The 17,381-nt window shown below is 38.6% G+C and overlaps 3 protein-coding genes across 3 annotated transcripts; 2 read left to right on the top strand and 1 right to left on the bottom strand.

The window, feature by feature from the left end:
- The first annotated feature begins 3 nt into the window (after positions 1-3).
- On the top strand, positions 4-10,113 carry Mpp6 (M-phase phosphoprotein 6). The gene is made up of 3 exons (XM_074131653.1): positions 4-413; positions 620-720; positions 9,618-10,113. The coding sequence occupies exons 1-3, from the start codon at positions 357-359 to the stop codon at positions 9,901-9,903; spliced, it is 444 nt and encodes a 147-aa protein (XP_073987754.1). The 5' UTR covers positions 4-356; the 3' UTR covers positions 9,904-10,113.
- On the bottom strand, positions 9,413-14,991 carry Dus2 (Dihydrouridine synthase 2). The gene is made up of 6 exons (XM_074131630.1): positions 14,380-14,991; positions 13,269-13,407; positions 12,847-13,179; positions 12,482-12,769; positions 10,783-11,091; positions 9,413-10,112 (listed from the first exon to the last, which is right to left on the bottom strand). Exons 1-6 carry the CDS (start codon positions 14,540-14,542, stop codon positions 10,007-10,009), a joined length of 1,338 nt encoding a protein of 445 aa, XP_073987731.1. The 5' UTR covers positions 14,543-14,991; the 3' UTR covers positions 9,413-10,006.
- A 234-nt stretch (positions 14,992-15,225) lies between these two features.
- On the top strand, positions 15,226-17,371 carry LOC141456037 (dolichyl-diphosphooligosaccharide--protein glycosyltransferase subunit 1). Its single transcript, XM_074131627.1, has one exon. The coding sequence runs from the start codon at positions 15,353-15,355 to the stop codon at positions 17,156-17,158; it is 1,806 nt and encodes a 601-aa protein (XP_073987728.1). The 5' UTR covers positions 15,226-15,352; the 3' UTR covers positions 17,159-17,371.
- The last annotated feature ends 10 nt before the right edge of the window (positions 17,372-17,381 follow it).

Genomic DNA, 17,381 nt, shown 5'->3' with positions numbered 1-17,381 from the left:
AAAATTCTTGAGTTCACATGTATAACAGTATCTATTTACCCAGATAGTTACCACTTAGATTTACTGGTGCCGCCGTTGGGTAGAATGTGATTAAATTTTTTTAGTTTCAAAACTATTTTATACTAATTTAATATTTAAAGTCTATTATTAACTTTAGCCGTAAATTCTTCTTATCACTTATTTACTTAAAAAATAGAAGTAAACACTTTTATAAAGAAAGAAAGATTTAAATTTTTGCTATCGTAAAAGTTATAACACCGTTCTAGTTTGGTGATTTGAACAGGTTTTAAAGGTTTTCATTCTCGCAGTGTAGAACTTGAAAAGATTGTTTTAGAAGTTAGTAACAAGAAGTGAAAATGCCTAAGGAAATGCGTGGAAAATTGAAACTCTCAAAGAGTGTGTTGGAAATGAAAGTACGTATATTTTCTTGTAATTTTTTTTTTGTTAATACAAATTTATTTCTAATCTCAAGATTGTTACATTAACATATTGTAAGTTTCAATAAATTCTAAAATTTACAAATCCATTTTGGTGGAGGGTGTGCTCTTCTGGATGGTAGAATTTTGAGGCAACTGCTTGATTCATTCAATATTATGAGGATTAAATTGTTTTTGTGTAGTTTATGAAAAGAAGCAAAATGAAGGCTCAGGCTGAAGAAGAAGCAATAGAAGGAAGTACTATGTACAGCAGTAACATCAGCGAGGGCATGAAAAATGCAGTGTTAGTACTCACCATAATCTAGTACTTTTTAAAGAAACTATCTTAAGGGTAATATAAGTGTGGCAAAATGTAGTGGCAACTACCAATCAATAATATAAGTTTTATTGCCATTGTTGTTGCATAGCTATATACAGTTAGAAAGGTAATTGCCGTTGTTTGCTAGAAGAATTGTTTTATAACTCGTGACTACCTTTGGTAGTTGAGGAAATTTTGCATAAGCGACTACCAATTAGCTTGTTATGTTTTTAGGAGTGTGTTATTTTTCAGCTCCAACCTACTAAATCCTATAAACATTGACAAGGAAGTAGAAATTCTTTACTTAATCAAAAATTATTGAACAACTAAAAATATTTTCCTACCAACACTTGTTTAAATATGTTTAGAAATTTGTTCAAAACATGTTACGAAAAGTACAGCTAAACATAAAAAATGGTGAAAGAATCTTAAGGAGCTCCAGGTACTAATACTACGATGAACTATTTGAGACCGCAGCCAACTGGCTTTATCTGGTGTATAAGTCCTTTCCCATATTGTCACATCTTTATTCAGAATTGACCAAAAATACTCTGCGCCATCAGTATCTTAAAAGCGCGGGATCCGGAAAGGCTAAGACCTTGTGTTAAATCAAAAAGTGATCTACGGATTTTTTCTGGTACCCAAACGTGCCTCGTAAATGTCTCGCGGAGAACTGGTTTCTTAGCTCTAGCTGCGTGAGCTGCTACCTAAAGCTTGGCTGTAGCATAAAGGTATAAGCTTTTTCGTGTACTGTTGCGCTTCGGCTAAACCGCCCATATAATGAGTTAGAGTAGAAAAATTTCCTCAATCCAAGATAAATGCTTCTCCCATCTGATCATCTTCTTCCACATATCTCAGTACTGATTTATAAAGTTTAACCACCGAGTACTCAATGAAGAAGCCGAATTTGCTTTCTGTTTATTGCGAACATCAGTATTCTGTGTAAATGGAAACTGTATAACCCCAGCGCTGGTCTGAAAGGACGAAATAAATAGGTGATAGCGCCTTATTGTATTCAGATTAATTTCTTTGTGATTCTAATACTGCTTTACTGGAAAAAAATTCTGTATCCCCATGGTCGACTCCTTCTGCTCTTCCACGGCCTCGTAAATTGTTAGAAGCGTTATAAGATAATGTCAGCTCGCATCACAATTTGGATGCCTCAGAATTGGTGCTGCAATACTTTTCTTACAAATCTCATAAGCTAGACAAACTTCTTCTGTTCAAACAGAAGGTGACTTGTTATTTTTCTTAAGAGTGATTCCTTGATCGTTCAGCCGCCGAAATGAATCCTTATCTTTCAATTTTATATTTAAGTATGGTGTGTTTTGGTAACTTCTTGAACATAAAACTTGTTGCTTGAATTTTTGCCTGATGGCCTCTGTTAACTAAATATTAATTTCGTGCGTGGAGATTAATATACACCCCATACCTAGTCAATAAATCTCTAGATTCCTAGTAGCTAAATTTAATGATTTTAAATTTCGTTCGACGCTCCTATGTCGTTTACTAAAATCATTCGTCTGATCATAACATTAGCAACAAATATTTTTTTCTCGCTAGTCGTACAAGCAACCCCTAACTTGGAAAGCCAGGAAATTTGATATCAGGTTTGTGTCTCTTAGATGAGCTGTTTTCATCTCAGCTGTAGATCTTCATCTAACCATCGTATTATCCCTGAATACTTAAGGCTGCGCCAGTGCTTGCCCCAACTATGGCCTAGCCGGTGTCATTCGCCTTCATCTTCTGATGTACTGTGATTGTCATTCAGTGTTGAAATGTGGGATATTTCCCCAACCCTACCTCCACAGTTAGCATGTCCAAATAAGGGATATCACGTGTGGGTTAATATAGGATTTTTAAAAACTCTTGAAGACAAAAAGGAAGTAGTCACTAAAGTAAGTCAGCACCAGCGCTTCACAAGAAGTAAAGAAAATATTTACTTATTTGCGACGAGGTTAAAGAAAATTGAATTGCATTTGACTGTTGCTTCTATAAAAATTTTTAATAAAATATCAGTGACTGTAAACTTGTAATAAAATTATTTTTATTCTTCACTCAGACTAGATTAGATTAGATTAGACTAGGGTGGCCTCAAGGCCTACGCCACTGCGACCCCTTTGGATCTATTGTGGCTCCCCTCACTTTAAAGTTCACTCTCCAGACCTGTCCTTTTAATCAGACTCTTAATGCTGGAGAGCGACTCTTGGGTAAAGCTCACAGGCCTTGGCTTTTCCTCCCCGAGAAGTAACATCCTTAGCCACACGAGCCCCTCACACTGACACAACACGTGCAGTGCCGTTTCCTCCTCTTCCTGACAGAACCTACATAGGCTATCATCTGCCAGGCCCATGCGATGCATGTGTTTCCTGAGCCTACAGTGGCCAGTTAATAGGCCTACAATCATCCTTATAGCCCCACGGCCTTGACGGATTAATTCTGCAGTCAGCCTCGGCGAATAGCCTTTAATAAACTCCTTCGCCTGTCTCTGCCCAGTGGTGGCAAGCCACCACTCCTGAGACCTACTCTGCACCCATAAGTTAATGGTCGCAGCCTTAACACACTTCGGAACCCCAAAACAGGGCTCCGGGCCAACGAAGCGTCCCGCAGAGCCTTCCCGGGCCAATAAATCTGCCGCTTCGTTTCCTTTATGTCCTGAATGACCAGGTACCCAGACCAGAAAGACCTTATTTTGGTCACTAATTTCCTTCAGGGCACCCAGACAGTCCCAAACCAGCCTTGAGTTGACCTGGTAGGAACTAATTGCCCGTAGAGCAGCCTGACTATCCGAGAAAATTACGACCTTGGAATTAATAATTCCTCGCCCTTTAATCTCGGCAGCACAGAACCTAATTGCAGCTAGCTCAGCCTGAAAAACTGTAGCTAGTTTTCCTAGGCTAACCGAAAAGCTATATTTCGGTTTCGTCCCGTACACTCCCGCTCCCACACCCTCCTCCATCTTGGAGCCATCCGTGTACCATATTGAATCTCCCTCAACTGGGGGTCCTCGTGTCCAAGCCTCCCGGTCCCCAATACAGACTTTGAAAGGCTTGTCGAAGTTATATTTGGGAGTCATAAAGTCCGAAGGCAGGCCCAGAATTGGGTCGGCCTCCAGCTCCTCGTACAACTCTTGATACGCTCCTCCGTGCCTGACGGTAATGGGAGCTTGTCCTATCATAAGCCTAATGACAACGGCCTTTACAACGCCTTGAATATATATGTGCAAAGGGGGCAAATTTAATAAAACCTCCAAGGCCGCAGTAGGGGAAGTCCTCATGGCACCAGTAACACTCAGGCAAGCCAGCCTTTGAATACCACTTAGTGCTCGGACTCCACCCACCTGCAAGGTTTTCGCCCACCATGCTACCGCCCCATGTGACACCATGGGTCTTATTACACTCTTGTAAATCCAGAGTGCCATCTTAGGGCTCAAACCCCAACTTTTCCCACACAGCCTTTTGCAGTATCCTAAGGAAACCTTAGCCTTGTGGGAAATCATATTTAGGTGTGAATTCCATGTGAGCCTTTTATCGAAGATAACTCCAAGATACTTGGCCTCCATGGACAAGGGGATAGTAACTCTCCCCAAAATTGGTTGCTCCAATCCACCCAGATTCTTCCTCCTTGTGAAAGGGACAACCCTAGTCTTATGCGGATTGATGGAGAGACCTTCCGCCCTACTCCATCTATCCACAATATTAAGCGCTCTCTGCATGCGCTCCGAAACCGTATTAGCGAAACGCCCTTTAACAACCACTGCCAGGTCATCTGCAAAGCCTAGGCAGTAGAAGCTCTCCGCCGACAGTTTCACTAAGAGGTCGTCGACCAGAACCGTCCACAAAAGAGGTGACAAAACACCCCCTTGCGGGCAGCCTCTAGCCACTCTGACCTCTACCGAACAGTTGTCTAATGTGGCCATAACAATTCGGCCTAATAAATTAGACTTGATCCACTGACAAATTGTTGGCGCTAGACCTCTCCTTGACAGAGCATCAATCAAAGACATAGCCGAGACATTGTTAAAGGCCCCCTCTATGTCGAGAAAACCGGCTATTGCAATTTCCTTGTCCTCTAAGGACTTTTGGAGCAGCCTATTGAGATCGTCCAGAGCAAGATTAACCGACTTGCCCGCCTGATAGGCATATTGACGATCACTAAGGGGATGAATCCCAAGGATTTCATCCCTAATATATCTGTCTAAAAGCCTTTCCAATGTTTTAAGTAGAAAGGATGACAGACTAATCGGCCTGAACGACTTCGGTGTCTGGTCCCCTAATCTCCCAACTTTAGGAAGAAACACGACCTTCACCCTTTGCCATACATCAGGAATGAACCTCCAGGCCAAACAGCCTCTGAGAATTCTACATAGGACTGGCATCAACGCCTCCTCAGCCTTCTGCAAAAAGGCTGGATAGATTCCATCCGGCCCTGGAGATTTAAAGGGCTGGAATCGTGCAATCGCCCATCGCAGTCTATTTGGCTGTACGATGTGCGTCGCAATTTTCCAGTCCGCTCGTGAAGGCCTTTTTGGTAACTCCGAGCAGACCTCCTCACATCCCGAGGCTGATAGCCGAGTGGACCCTGGAAAATGGGTACTCAGAAGTAATTCCAGGGTTTCCTCCATCGACTTAGTGTAGGTTCCATCCTCTTTCAACATGAAACCTACTCTGCCCGCAGTCCCTTCTTTCGCCAAGACTCTGTGTATTCTGGCGCATTCTGGGGTATCTTTGATGTCCTCACAAAATGACCGCCAGGCGCTTCGCTTGGCCTTCCTTATTTCCTTATTGTACTGCGTCAGTGCTTGCTTATAAAATTCCCAGTCCTGGTTACATTTGGCCTTATTAAACAGCCTCCTCACCTCTTTCCTCCTCATTTCAAGGTGACTATTCCACCAGACTGTCTTCGACCTTTGAGGTCTGATTTTTTCCGGGCAGTTTTCCTGATAGGCCTCTAGTATTGCCTCATTAATTTGGACCACCGCCTGTTCAATGCTCTCCGTCCTTCTGACATCAACCTTAAAGCTTGACAGGGACTCAGTGAGCGATTGGGTAAACCCCGCCCAATGGGTTCCTCTAGGGCTCCGCAGCCTCTTGGTGACAAGAGGCGGGACGCATATATCGAATCTGATATGCCTGTGATCGGAACAAGACGGCTCGTTCGATACATGCCAATTAACTATGCTGTTCGACATGCAACGCGTGGCAAGAGTTATATCCAACACCTCCCTTCTGGTTGCAGTCACAAAAGTTGGGTCTGATCCTATATTGGACACATACAGCCCCTCACCAGAAATAAATTCTAAAAGAGACCTACCTCTGGCGTTATCGTCGGTGCTCCCCCACGCAGTATTATGTGCATTGGCGTCGCACCCCAGTATCAGCTGCACTCCCTCTCTCCGACAGTGGGCAACAATGTCGCCTAAAAGAGACGGGGGGCAGTTCTCATCACCAGGAAAATAGGCCGAGCAGACTACAAGCCTTCTTGACCCTCCTTCGGTTTTGATGTTGAGAAGCGCTGTAACAAAATCTCCGGAGCATAACTCCGGTATTAAGTTACAACCAATTCCATTTCTGAGCACTATGCAAGATCGAGGTCTAGTGACACTCCTACTGTACAGTGCCTTCCCCAATTTGGGATTTAAACCCCGGACAATCCCTCCATGGCACCATGGTTCTTGCAGTAGGGCTATATCTAGCCCCTCGCTGTCAAACCTCTTACACACAACGGCCGAAGCGGCCTTAGCATGATGGAGGTTTGCCTGTACCACTTTCAGCACCATGTCAAGTGTCCGAGGAGGGCGGGGTGATGTTCCGCGTACCCAGGGCCCCCTCCCAGGTCTCCGCGGCGCCAATTTCTTGCCCCTGGCCGCCAGGCCTCTGAGGCAAGGCTCCGCATCCACCCGAGAGGCCGCCCATGGAAAGCTCCACCATCCCCACACCAGCCTCCTTGGGTTTCCCTTTACCAACGGGTAACTTAGACGGAGCGGCTTGGAGTGCCTGCATTTCTCCCTCCAAGCCACTCCATTTCCCTAGCGGAGTCACAGCGGGGCCTGTGGCTTCTGACATCAATCCCTCCTCATCTTCTAATGTCTTTGCCTCTTCCGGACCCCTGTTCTTAAAAGACTTCGCTCTAAACCTTACATGTCCCCAGCCAAAAAACGGGGACATGTTAAGCCTCTTCAGCTCTTCGAGTGAGGACCCGTCCATGGAGAACGTCCAAACTTGGCCGCCCTCCACGGGTTTACGGCTCCACACTCTCCAGTTGTCCGTGAGCAATTTTTCGTTGCCCACCTCCAACCTATTGAGCACCACTTCGGCCTCCAGTTTATTTCCCAGCTCATCGGGGATGAATACAGTCGCGGTTTCAGGCCTTGGTATGTCACTCCCGAGAAGTGGTAGTAGCTTTGATCCTTCCCAGGGTCTAAGCTTTGGGACAATGTCCCTAAGCCACTCTGCACTAAACTGGTCCGCACAGGTGGCCATGATAAAACCCGGCTTGTACATGCATTTGACCAGTCGCACCTGCATGCTTCCTTTCGGGATTTTATCATATTCGCTCAGCACTGCATACTGGATGGCCTTAAGCCTTTCCGGCGCCAGCTGAGTATCAGGGTACCCCTCCTGCACAATGGCAACTTTGACAAAGGAGAGGGCCTCGCTGTGGGATTGCTCCCCAGCCTTGGCCTTTGTCTTCTTTGCCGGCCGCCACTGTTTTGGAGATTCCCCTTCCGACCTGGGTCTTTTCGCTGCCTTAGAGGTATGCTGGGCCCAGCGGTTGAAGTTGTCGAGGATTACTTGCCTTTTGGCCTGAATGAAATCCCGACCCTCCTGAGTGAGGGCAAAGACTCTCTTTTTTGAGCTACCTGAGAGACGAGCAGCATGCACTTCAGCATCTGTCATTCTCTCAATCGCTTCCAAAGAGTCTGCCCTAAAACTAGAACTTTGACTACCTACAGGTGTCTTAGGGTTTACTACCCCGGCCATTTTGGTTGGAGGAATACTCATCCCCTTCCCATGGCCTTTACTGGGTTTTGTCCCCCCAATTAAACCCGCCACGACTACACTTTTAGAGCCTGTGGCTACTGCTGGATTAAAATCCTCTGCCATGGTCTTAGTGGTCGTGGAGTTTTCAGCTCCACTCCCTTGGCCTATTACAGTGTTTTTATTTAAATTATCTTTAAATTTGGAATCTATTTTGATCCCACGAGCAGCTAGGGAAATTAACAGTCCGCCCGACCAGAGCCCCGCATGGCCGGGTAAGGCTACTTACTACCGGGGGTTCGCCCGGTGCCCCGGAGGATCCGTTTCAGACACAATCACCCCTGTGCCATTCATCCCTCAGCACGGAGTCTCACACTTTGGATTGGGGGGGTGTATTCCAGAGCTGCCCCCGGGGACACCACCCTGGATGACGAGTGACTTCCACCCTTAGCCACCCGGGATTTTTATCGACATCCACGTCTAGATCCGCCGAGTTCAGTTATCTGCAGGGCCACCTCTTGCAGGATGTAGTATAACTTAATGCTACGCTCGGACGGTCTTGGTGAATAGAAGGTGAAGCCTTAACTATTCACCCTGGCGGAATGGAAGCCCAAAGGCTCCCCCCCTTGGCCCCTCACTCAGACTAATTTATACTTCTAGAGCTGTACGGTTCAACCGAACGCTCCAATCTCCAAAGGATTCAATCTCTACAATCTAAAATACTTCGAACTATTGTACATGCTCCTCTTTATGTCTCCAACCTGACTATACACACTGACCTTAACATTCCTTTTGTCACACAAGTTACTAAAACAAGATACAGAAAACTCCATTCAACCTGCAATCTCATATAAATCCTCTAGCTAAAAATCTTTCTTCTAGAACTCTTCCTGACAACCCGACAAGACGCCTTAAAAGACAGTGGCCTCGTGATCTCCTCTCAAGTGAAGAGAGTGACTAACAGTTTAATGTTTTGGTGTGTTACCACTGGGTAACTTCTCCACTCGTATACTTCTGTTATTCATTGTTACTGTTATCACTGTTACTTATAGCGCTAACGCGCTGATTGTAGCATAAATAAACGCAAAAAAAAAAAAATTCACTCAGTTGTTTTCATTGAAACATATACTGGTGCCTAACTGAAGTTATTATTGAAAGTTTTGTTGTTTCAAGTTCATGTATAATCAAGATTATTTTATTGCTGTCATTTAAAACAAACTTACATTATTTCATTATAAGAATTCAGTTATCATCGTAGTATCACTTTTGAAGCGTCTATTGTATGTTTATATTTCAGGCAAATAACATAGTCGGTATTGCATACACATCAGATTTGTAATCAAAAAAATTTTGAACCTGTTTAGCACATCACGTACTTTTTAAGAACTTGGCCAGTTTCATTGTTTGATAAAAACACAGTCGCAAAAGTAAAAGCCGACCATCTAAACTTATGATCCAATTGATGAAGGACAGAACCGATTATTTAATTTAATTACCCCTTATTTACTTTTACACCTATTATAATCGCTAGTTCTTTCTGTGGTTCATTCATTAATGAATATATTAATGTTGCTGATTTTATCCGTCGAAAAGCGCGTTTTTTGTATCCCTGACCGGTTTCGGACTTTTATCCATTATCAGTTGTAGAAAATCATGTAGAGAATTTGACTCCTATTTGTTTCTTTTTCACACTGCAATTGCTGAAAATGAATCGGAAATACAGTTAAAGTCACATTCTCTACATCCGATTAATTATCCTCTGTTGATGGGTGAAATTCGGAAAACATTAGGAATACAAAAAACATGCACGCTATCTTTTGCTGCGGATCTTCCACATTTTGAAAATAAAAAAATCTGTGAACTATTGTTCAGCACTAATATTAATATTTAAATATATTTCAGAGAGAAGTATGTGTTTGAAGAAAGTTACATTCCATTCGAGAATTTAATTGTTGGAAGGATATCATTTGGCGGTATGAATCCCGAAATCGAAAAGCTGATGACAATAAAACAGTTCCGACCTTCGCCTGTCAATAGGGAAATGGATAAAGATATTTCCGATGAAGAAATGGCTAAATATAGTGCTACATTAGCGCAAACGATTGCTAAAAAGTTTTCAAATTCTTCTAAGAGACAAAAAAGAAAAATGAAATTTCTAAAGCCTAAGGAAGACAAAATGTTGATATAAAATAGATGAAGAAATTTTTTGGCAAATATATCGATTTTATTATTAATTTATACAAATAAATATTTTTGTTTTAAATTTTGTTTTTTTTTTAGAGATCACCGTTCTACCTTAGTACACCTGTTTCTCTTAATATCTTCTTTTCTAAAACACCATTACTGCAAAGACACACAATGGCCGCACCTTGTTCAGCCCATCTTTTATTTTTTTCCCTGTAAAACATAAATGTTTTAAATAAGAATTAAATAAATTAAATAAGAGTCAAAAAATAAAATAAACTTGAGTAAAAAAATAACTTTTTAATCCAAATAACTGCTAGAATAATCATCCACTACCTAGTTACGTAGTAGATCCTTAGTTAGCTGATAATTTTTAGTTGCAATAGCAGATTTTTTGAGTTGAGAAGAAAGACAAAACATCACGATAAACATTTCTCAGTGGTAACAGGAAGGATAATTTGCTGTTCAAAGGTACCCATTACTGAAATACATGATCTATCTGCATAAATACGATTTCTTTGCAATGCTCAAAAGTATTTCAGTTATCATAAAACCAAAAGCAGGGAGAGTTATGAATGATTTTATAAGTGGAAAATTGAAATACAGATACAGCGAAAAATTGAAAATTTATGTTTTGCACAGAGTGGCATTTTACAAAAACTAAGTTTTGCATGTTCATATTTTACAGCACCATCACAAAGTACCTAAACTTTTATAACCCCATGTAAACTCAAAACTTTTATTTAATGATTAAATATTAGTTGAGCTTCAAACAGTTAAGTTATTAAATCGTAACTTGCTAGAATAACCAAACAACTTATGCAAAATTAATTAATTCCAAACTCTGCAAAAACATTATGCGTTCATGTTTACTTGTACTTACCAAAAAGAAGAACTGTATTTTTTACTATTAACTGTTACTATGCTTTTGAACAGTTTATCTATCTGGCAAGTTTCATATAGTGGAATTTTAAAGCCTTGCGCTTTTGTCCAACGTAATAATCTTGATTTTGGTAGATCTGGATCTTTTGGATAAAGATTACGTAAAAATGCACATTCCATTTCAATAAAATCTGAATCAGCGCAATGTTTTTTGTAACTTGTTGGACAAACATCACGTCTTCCAATTAAACCCATAGCGTCATGTTTTTCTTTAACTTCTTTGTAGTAGTTATCAACTCCCCAAAGATGACTGAAAATTAAAACAACTAAAATCCATATATCAAAACACCAAAGTGCGAAAAAGTAAAAGCAATAAACAAGAAATATTAGAATTTTAATGTGAGATACCTAAATAAAAACAGACCGTTTTTCATAAGTACCAATTTTTTGGATTCAGGGGACTAAAACAGACACAATCGCGATAATTCCTATTACCAGGAGTAAGAGAAAGTAGCCATGTATATTTATTAGTATCAGCATTAGATCAAACTAGAACTTTAAGCGCACCTGTTGCCAGGCTACGTAGTAAAAATAGTCGTATTGACCCTTTGTAGACTTAATATAGGAGAAACCTCTCCTTTTTTACAAGATCTAAACTTCTGACATTCCATTTCTCTAACCCTTGATTATGTGCAGGTCTCTTCCTAGGTCGTACCGCATGCGCTATTACTTTACTTTATTTCAACAAACAAATAATAACTTTTCATAAGTTATTATTTCTGTGCTAAACCCCTTCTGCTTCAGATTTGTTGGAATTTCTCCTCTTCCCTAGAAAGAGGGAATTGTCTGAAACTTAAATTGATGTTAAGTGAAGTTGTATCAATGTGACTTGCCTTTGGATCAAATACTCATCTTAAAGTGATCACCCTAAATTTCGACCTTAAACCGAAACGAAAATATTAGTATGCAAGACAATTAATTTACTTAGGAACTTATAAAAATGCTTTAGAAGTGCCAAGGGTTTAAACCTTTGACATAAATCTAAAAAGTGGATGGTCCATATTACTGTACTAGTTGTCACTGTGCACAAAGATGTTCCGAAACAACGGTAACAGCCGACGCTTGATGGTATCACATGGGCGGCCTCGGTTTCTTCTCTCACAACAACCTTATGACCTCTGCTCTTCCCTCTTCCTTTGAATTTATTTGTAATGGCGGACACTGACTAATTAACATCCAAAAGCCTCCACTTAATAATTGGGAAGAATAATCTCTGCGAATGAAATTGGCTGCGTCAGACTTGATTTCAACTATCTTGTTGAATCGTACTCAAACAAAAGTAAGTTGTGTTTTTCACTCATAGTTCCAGGAGTATCCGCGGCGTGAGGAGCAATATTGATATTTTTCTTGGAAACCAACTCTCTTTCAAGATGAAATTGTTGACCTCTTATATTCTGCTTTATCTCTCAAATTATATAGAAGATCTTCTTGGACAGTAAAGCTTGGACAATAAAGACTTTCTCTAGGTCTTACGTTAAAGAAAGACTCAAGAGAAATACAAGCCAAAGAAAGACCGTCAAATCAGCAAAATGATTAATTTTTTTGGAAACTCGCACAATACTGAAAGTATAATCTTTGAGAAACGACTCACTATAAAAACTTTAATCTATATAAATAAAAGGAATCAACAAAGTAATTACCTCATTTGTTGGAGGGTCTGAGATTCTAAAAATTCTCTTCCTTTATCAGAGTCTTGCAATTCTCTTAAAATATTTTGAATACAATATTTAGTATTAGATGGAGAATTGTCAAAATCAATGGCGCATTTCAAATATGTAGAAATAACTTCGTCCAGCGGTAGCTTCCCTTCTTTGCGAAATATTGAAACATTCCACTCAGCGGCTCTAGCTATCATTACACTAGAGCAACCAGTTTCATCTTTAAATTTTTTAATATCCTCATTTATTTCAATTTCTTTAGAACCTCCACTAAACAAAATAGTGGTTAAAATTTCAAAAGTTAATAGATATCTGTTTAATAAAGAAACTAACTAGAAGATACTTACTTGGCTATAACTGGAATAGTTAATGTGTTAGCAATTTTTTTAATTGTTTCATTTCTATTTGAATGTTGGTGTCTTTCAAATTTAGTTCTTCCATGTACGGCTATAGCGGAAATTCCACAAGCAGCAAATTTCTCACATAATTTAATAGTATCACTTTCATTTTCTAACAATCTGATCTTACATGTTATAGGACGTTTTATTCCACTCACTAATTTCTGAAGTATTCTTGTTGCTTTTTCAGACTGGGTAAGAAGAGCAGCTCCCATCCCCCCTTTCAAAGAAAATTCCTTAGGACAACCCATATTGATATCGATTCCAGCAACATCATTTTCTCTATAACAAAAACATAAGGTAGAATTAAAACCGAAAAAAGAAAGAATTCAATTACAGTTAAATTCTAGTAATTTACTACTAGGGCAGACATTAGCCTTGCAACTTGATAGGCGCGATCAGCATCGCAAGTTCCAATTTGAAGAATAACTCTATCTTTCTCTTCTGGACAAGTTCTAAATACAACTGTGCCATCCGTTCTGTCTATAAAGTCCGTCGTTCCTAGAACATCTAAAATTGAAATTTTATCTTAAAAGTGTATAATATTCCTGTTTGAGTTAGGTTAAATTAGAATTCGCCTCATAATAATAAAAAAAAAGAGGCATATTCTAAACATAGTAATTCACTTAAATGGTCTAATCTCTTCTCTACTCTGTTCTTTAAAAATCAATGTTATAAAAGTTTTTTTAATTATTGGACGTTTCAATTTAATGTGACTATCTTCAGCATACAGTGGTCCGTAATTTAGTTTGATCTTAATCATATTAATTTGTACGGTCTCAGGTTTAGAACAACTTCCCATTAAAACCTCTCCTCTTCCTTTTTTTATGTTTATTAAATTATTTTTTAAAATAACTACCAATATTTTTTCTTATTCAAACGTTTCCAGAACTATAATCAAATCATTGCTTTAGTGGCTAGATTACATCTATGTAATAGAGAAAGCTGTTCTACCGGACAGTTTGTATCCTCGATTTCTTACTTTTATTTAGTTCACCTCATACTTACTGGCAATTTATTAAAACATTTACATATTTATTTCAATTCAAATCTAGCCAAATAGAACCGTAGCCATTACCTCCTATTTTTAGCGGCAGTTCTTGCAAGAACTCATCATATTTCTACACTCGGAGCGATGCTCATTGCTGCTCAGCAAACGTTAGAGTAAATTTTTCTCTTCACTTTTGTATTCTATAATTACTTCTTTTCTTTATAACAACTCCCAAATTTGTACAAAAAAAAAATAGTGCAGTTATGATCTCACTAACACAAACATGGCATTCCTCAACAGGTGAAGGGTGTAATCACTTAAATTTACACACCTGTTTATTTAACTGAGGAGAACTTTTTCTATTTAATGTCTCATATTCATTTAAAAAGAAGTTAGCCAATAAATATTACAGATTATTGTCCATGATTTTTGTCTTATTCTAAGATAAAGGAAGATGAAAACTCAAACTTTAGTATTTGTCAAGCACCTACCGTTTTGTCTCCTTTCGGTCCTGAGGAGTTTCCAATCAATTAATTCTTCTGTATAAACTAGATCAGCTCCATACCTCAGTGCTAGTAACCTCATGGGCAATGTACCAATTCGTACCATCGGTGCTAATATAGTTTTGTCAGAGTAGAATTCAGTATACGACATAATAGCAAGTTTGAAATGTGTTTTTCAATTCACACACCTATAACAAGCTGACAAAGCCTAGTAAAAGAATAAAATCGGATAGCTCTATCACTGCATTTATAATCTGCTTCGGTAATGGTTACTGATCAGTGAACTGGTTTTATTTTTTGGAACCTTCTTGGTTCATGTCAATATCAGTACCACTGTATCCCGAATCCTCATACTGGCGTACTTGTATTAATAATATATTCCTCACATTGTGTTAGCGTAATTTAATAATCACGAAACTTACATTGTTTTATTTATTTACAAATTAAATACGGCCCATCTCACTCTGAGCGTTACACACTGATAATATTCGAAACTTTCAAAATAAGAGATTAAAACAAATGCAGTTACTTTTAACTGGAGTTAAGTAAAGCACACCTTTTACTTAAAAAACTGATTGTAGCGTAAAAACTTATTTGTGTTATATAACTTATTAATAATTAAATATTTCTTGATCAAATCATTGTTTTATTCTTAAGTAAAAATATATTATTCATAAAATAGAGTAATTATATAAAATAGCTAATAAAATTCTTCTTCCGAAATTGTTGTATAGAACAACAATAACTCTAGATTTTTTATTTGAACACGAACAAACTGATTTGAAATTAATTATTTTCTACTATAATTTTAATTTGTTGAAGTTGTCATAACTGATATAAACAGCGTGGCTGTTGGCACTTATGCATTTTAGGTTGGTGATGTTAACGTAGATTCAGTTTCGGTTTACTTAAGTATTATTTTAGATACTAAAGTTAATTTAGTGCCTAAAGTAGTGAAAAAATGGAGTTGCGAGTTTTGTTGTTAGTGGTTATCGGTTGCATTAGTGGTTGCTTCGGACAAGATAATCAATTAGCTGATATTATTGTTAAAAGTGTTGACCGGTCAATTGATATTTCTACCCAGTTGACGAAAGTTGTTTGTAAAATTCAGATGGAAAATGTTGGAAAAACTGCTGTTAACAAGTTCATATTTAGCATTGAATCTCCACTTAACTCTAGAGTTTCATATCTAAGTGCACAGGCTACTGACGCTATTAAATCATCATTGAAAACTTCAGTAACTCATATTCAAGGAAAAGAAAGTGATAGTTTTTGGAACATTGATTTGAGGGAACAATTATTGCCAGGAAAATTAAATACTATAGAAGTTGAATATATTTTGACGGATGCCCTCACGCCGTATCCAACTTCCATTACACAAAAAGAAAAGCAGTACGTGAAGTATGTTGGTAATCATTACGTGTACCTACCGTATAATTCTCAGAAACAATCAACGACAGTTATCTTAGGTTCCAGAAATATTGAACATTTTTCCAAACTGAATCCATATTCACAATCAGACAGTACTATTACATATGGACCATTTCAACAAGTACCTGCTTATTCTAATGATCCTATGACAGTGCATTATGAAAATAATTCTCCTTTTCTTAAAGTTCTTAGGATTGAGAGAGTAATTGAAGTATCTCACTGGGGAAACATTGCAGTTGAAGAGACAATAGATCTGTTGCACACTGGAGCCACTCTAAAAGGACCCTTTTCCCGTTACGATTTCCAAAGAGAAGCACACAGCGGATTATCAAGTGTGAAATCTTTCAAAACCGTATTACCTGCAGCTGCTACTGATGCTTACTACCGGGATGAAATAGGAAACATATCAACTTCTCACATGCGTATAATGAGTGACTCTGTAGAACTTGATTTAAGGCCAAGATTCCCATTATTTGGTGGATGGAAGACCCACTATGTGCTCGGCTACAATGTACCCAGTTATGAGTACCTTTATCACGCTGGTGATCAATACAAACTGAAAATGCGAGTTTTGGATCATGTTTTTGATGACATGATGGTGGATGAATTAATCACCAAAATAATATTACCTGAGGGATCAGAAAACATTCATTTGACGTTACCCTTTCCCATGATAAGATTGCCAGATTCCAGACATAGCACATATTTAGATACAAAGGGTCGTCCTGTCATTAGTGTCACAAAACAAAACTTGGTTGAAAATCATATTCAACAGTTCGAGTTGGATTATGTCTTTCCACGTGTGCTTATGTTACAAGAACCATTGCTGGTAGCATTTGCTTTCTACATATTGTTTTTACTAGTCATTATTTATGTAAGACTGGATTTTGCCATAAGTAAGGATGAAGCTGGAGAAAGTAAACTGCGAATTTCAGGTATTGTAGATAAAATTTTACAACATCTTGATAGAAGAGCATCTACATATTCACAAATGGATGAGCAGTTCACTAAAGTGAAATCTACGAAAGACGTCAATAGCTTTAACTCTTTATATAAAACTATCAACCAGGAATATAAAGCTGAAACCTCATGCATTGCAGAATTACTTTTAAAGTTGAAGACCGAAGCTCCAGAAGTAAGTGAAAAAATATCTGAACTTCAACGCTTGGACAAGACTTTGAAAGATATATATTTACAAAAGCAGTCTCTGTACATTGATAAATTAATTCCTGGTAAAATCGGGAGAGGGGCTTTTCTTGATTCAGAAGCAGCACTTAATAAGAAGAAAGAAGAAACAATAGACAAAATTAATATAATTATCAAAAATTTGCATTGATATAGACAGCATTAATTTGTAAATCATTTTGTTGGACCTGGGTGTTTTTATTAAACATCTTGCCTATTTTAACAATTATGTTGAGTCTTTAGTTCAATAAATTATGTAGTAATCACATCCATTATTGTTATTTTTGAAAAACGTTTTATGTTTTGCTTTAAACTTGTTTATGAAACAAGATGATTTTGTAATAAAAATCAGGGAAAAATTAAATTGTTGAGTT

Source organism: Rhodnius prolixus, unplaced genomic scaffold (genome assembly GCF_049639745.1).
Source record: "Rhodnius prolixus isolate KJV_2025 unplaced genomic scaffold, Rpr scaffold_4, whole genome shotgun sequence".
NCBI classification, from domain to species: domain Eukaryota; kingdom Metazoa; phylum Arthropoda; class Insecta; order Hemiptera; family Reduviidae; genus Rhodnius; species Rhodnius prolixus.
The sequence above is the reverse complement of the archived record's forward strand: the minus strand, read 5'-3'. Positions and strand labels throughout refer to the sequence as shown.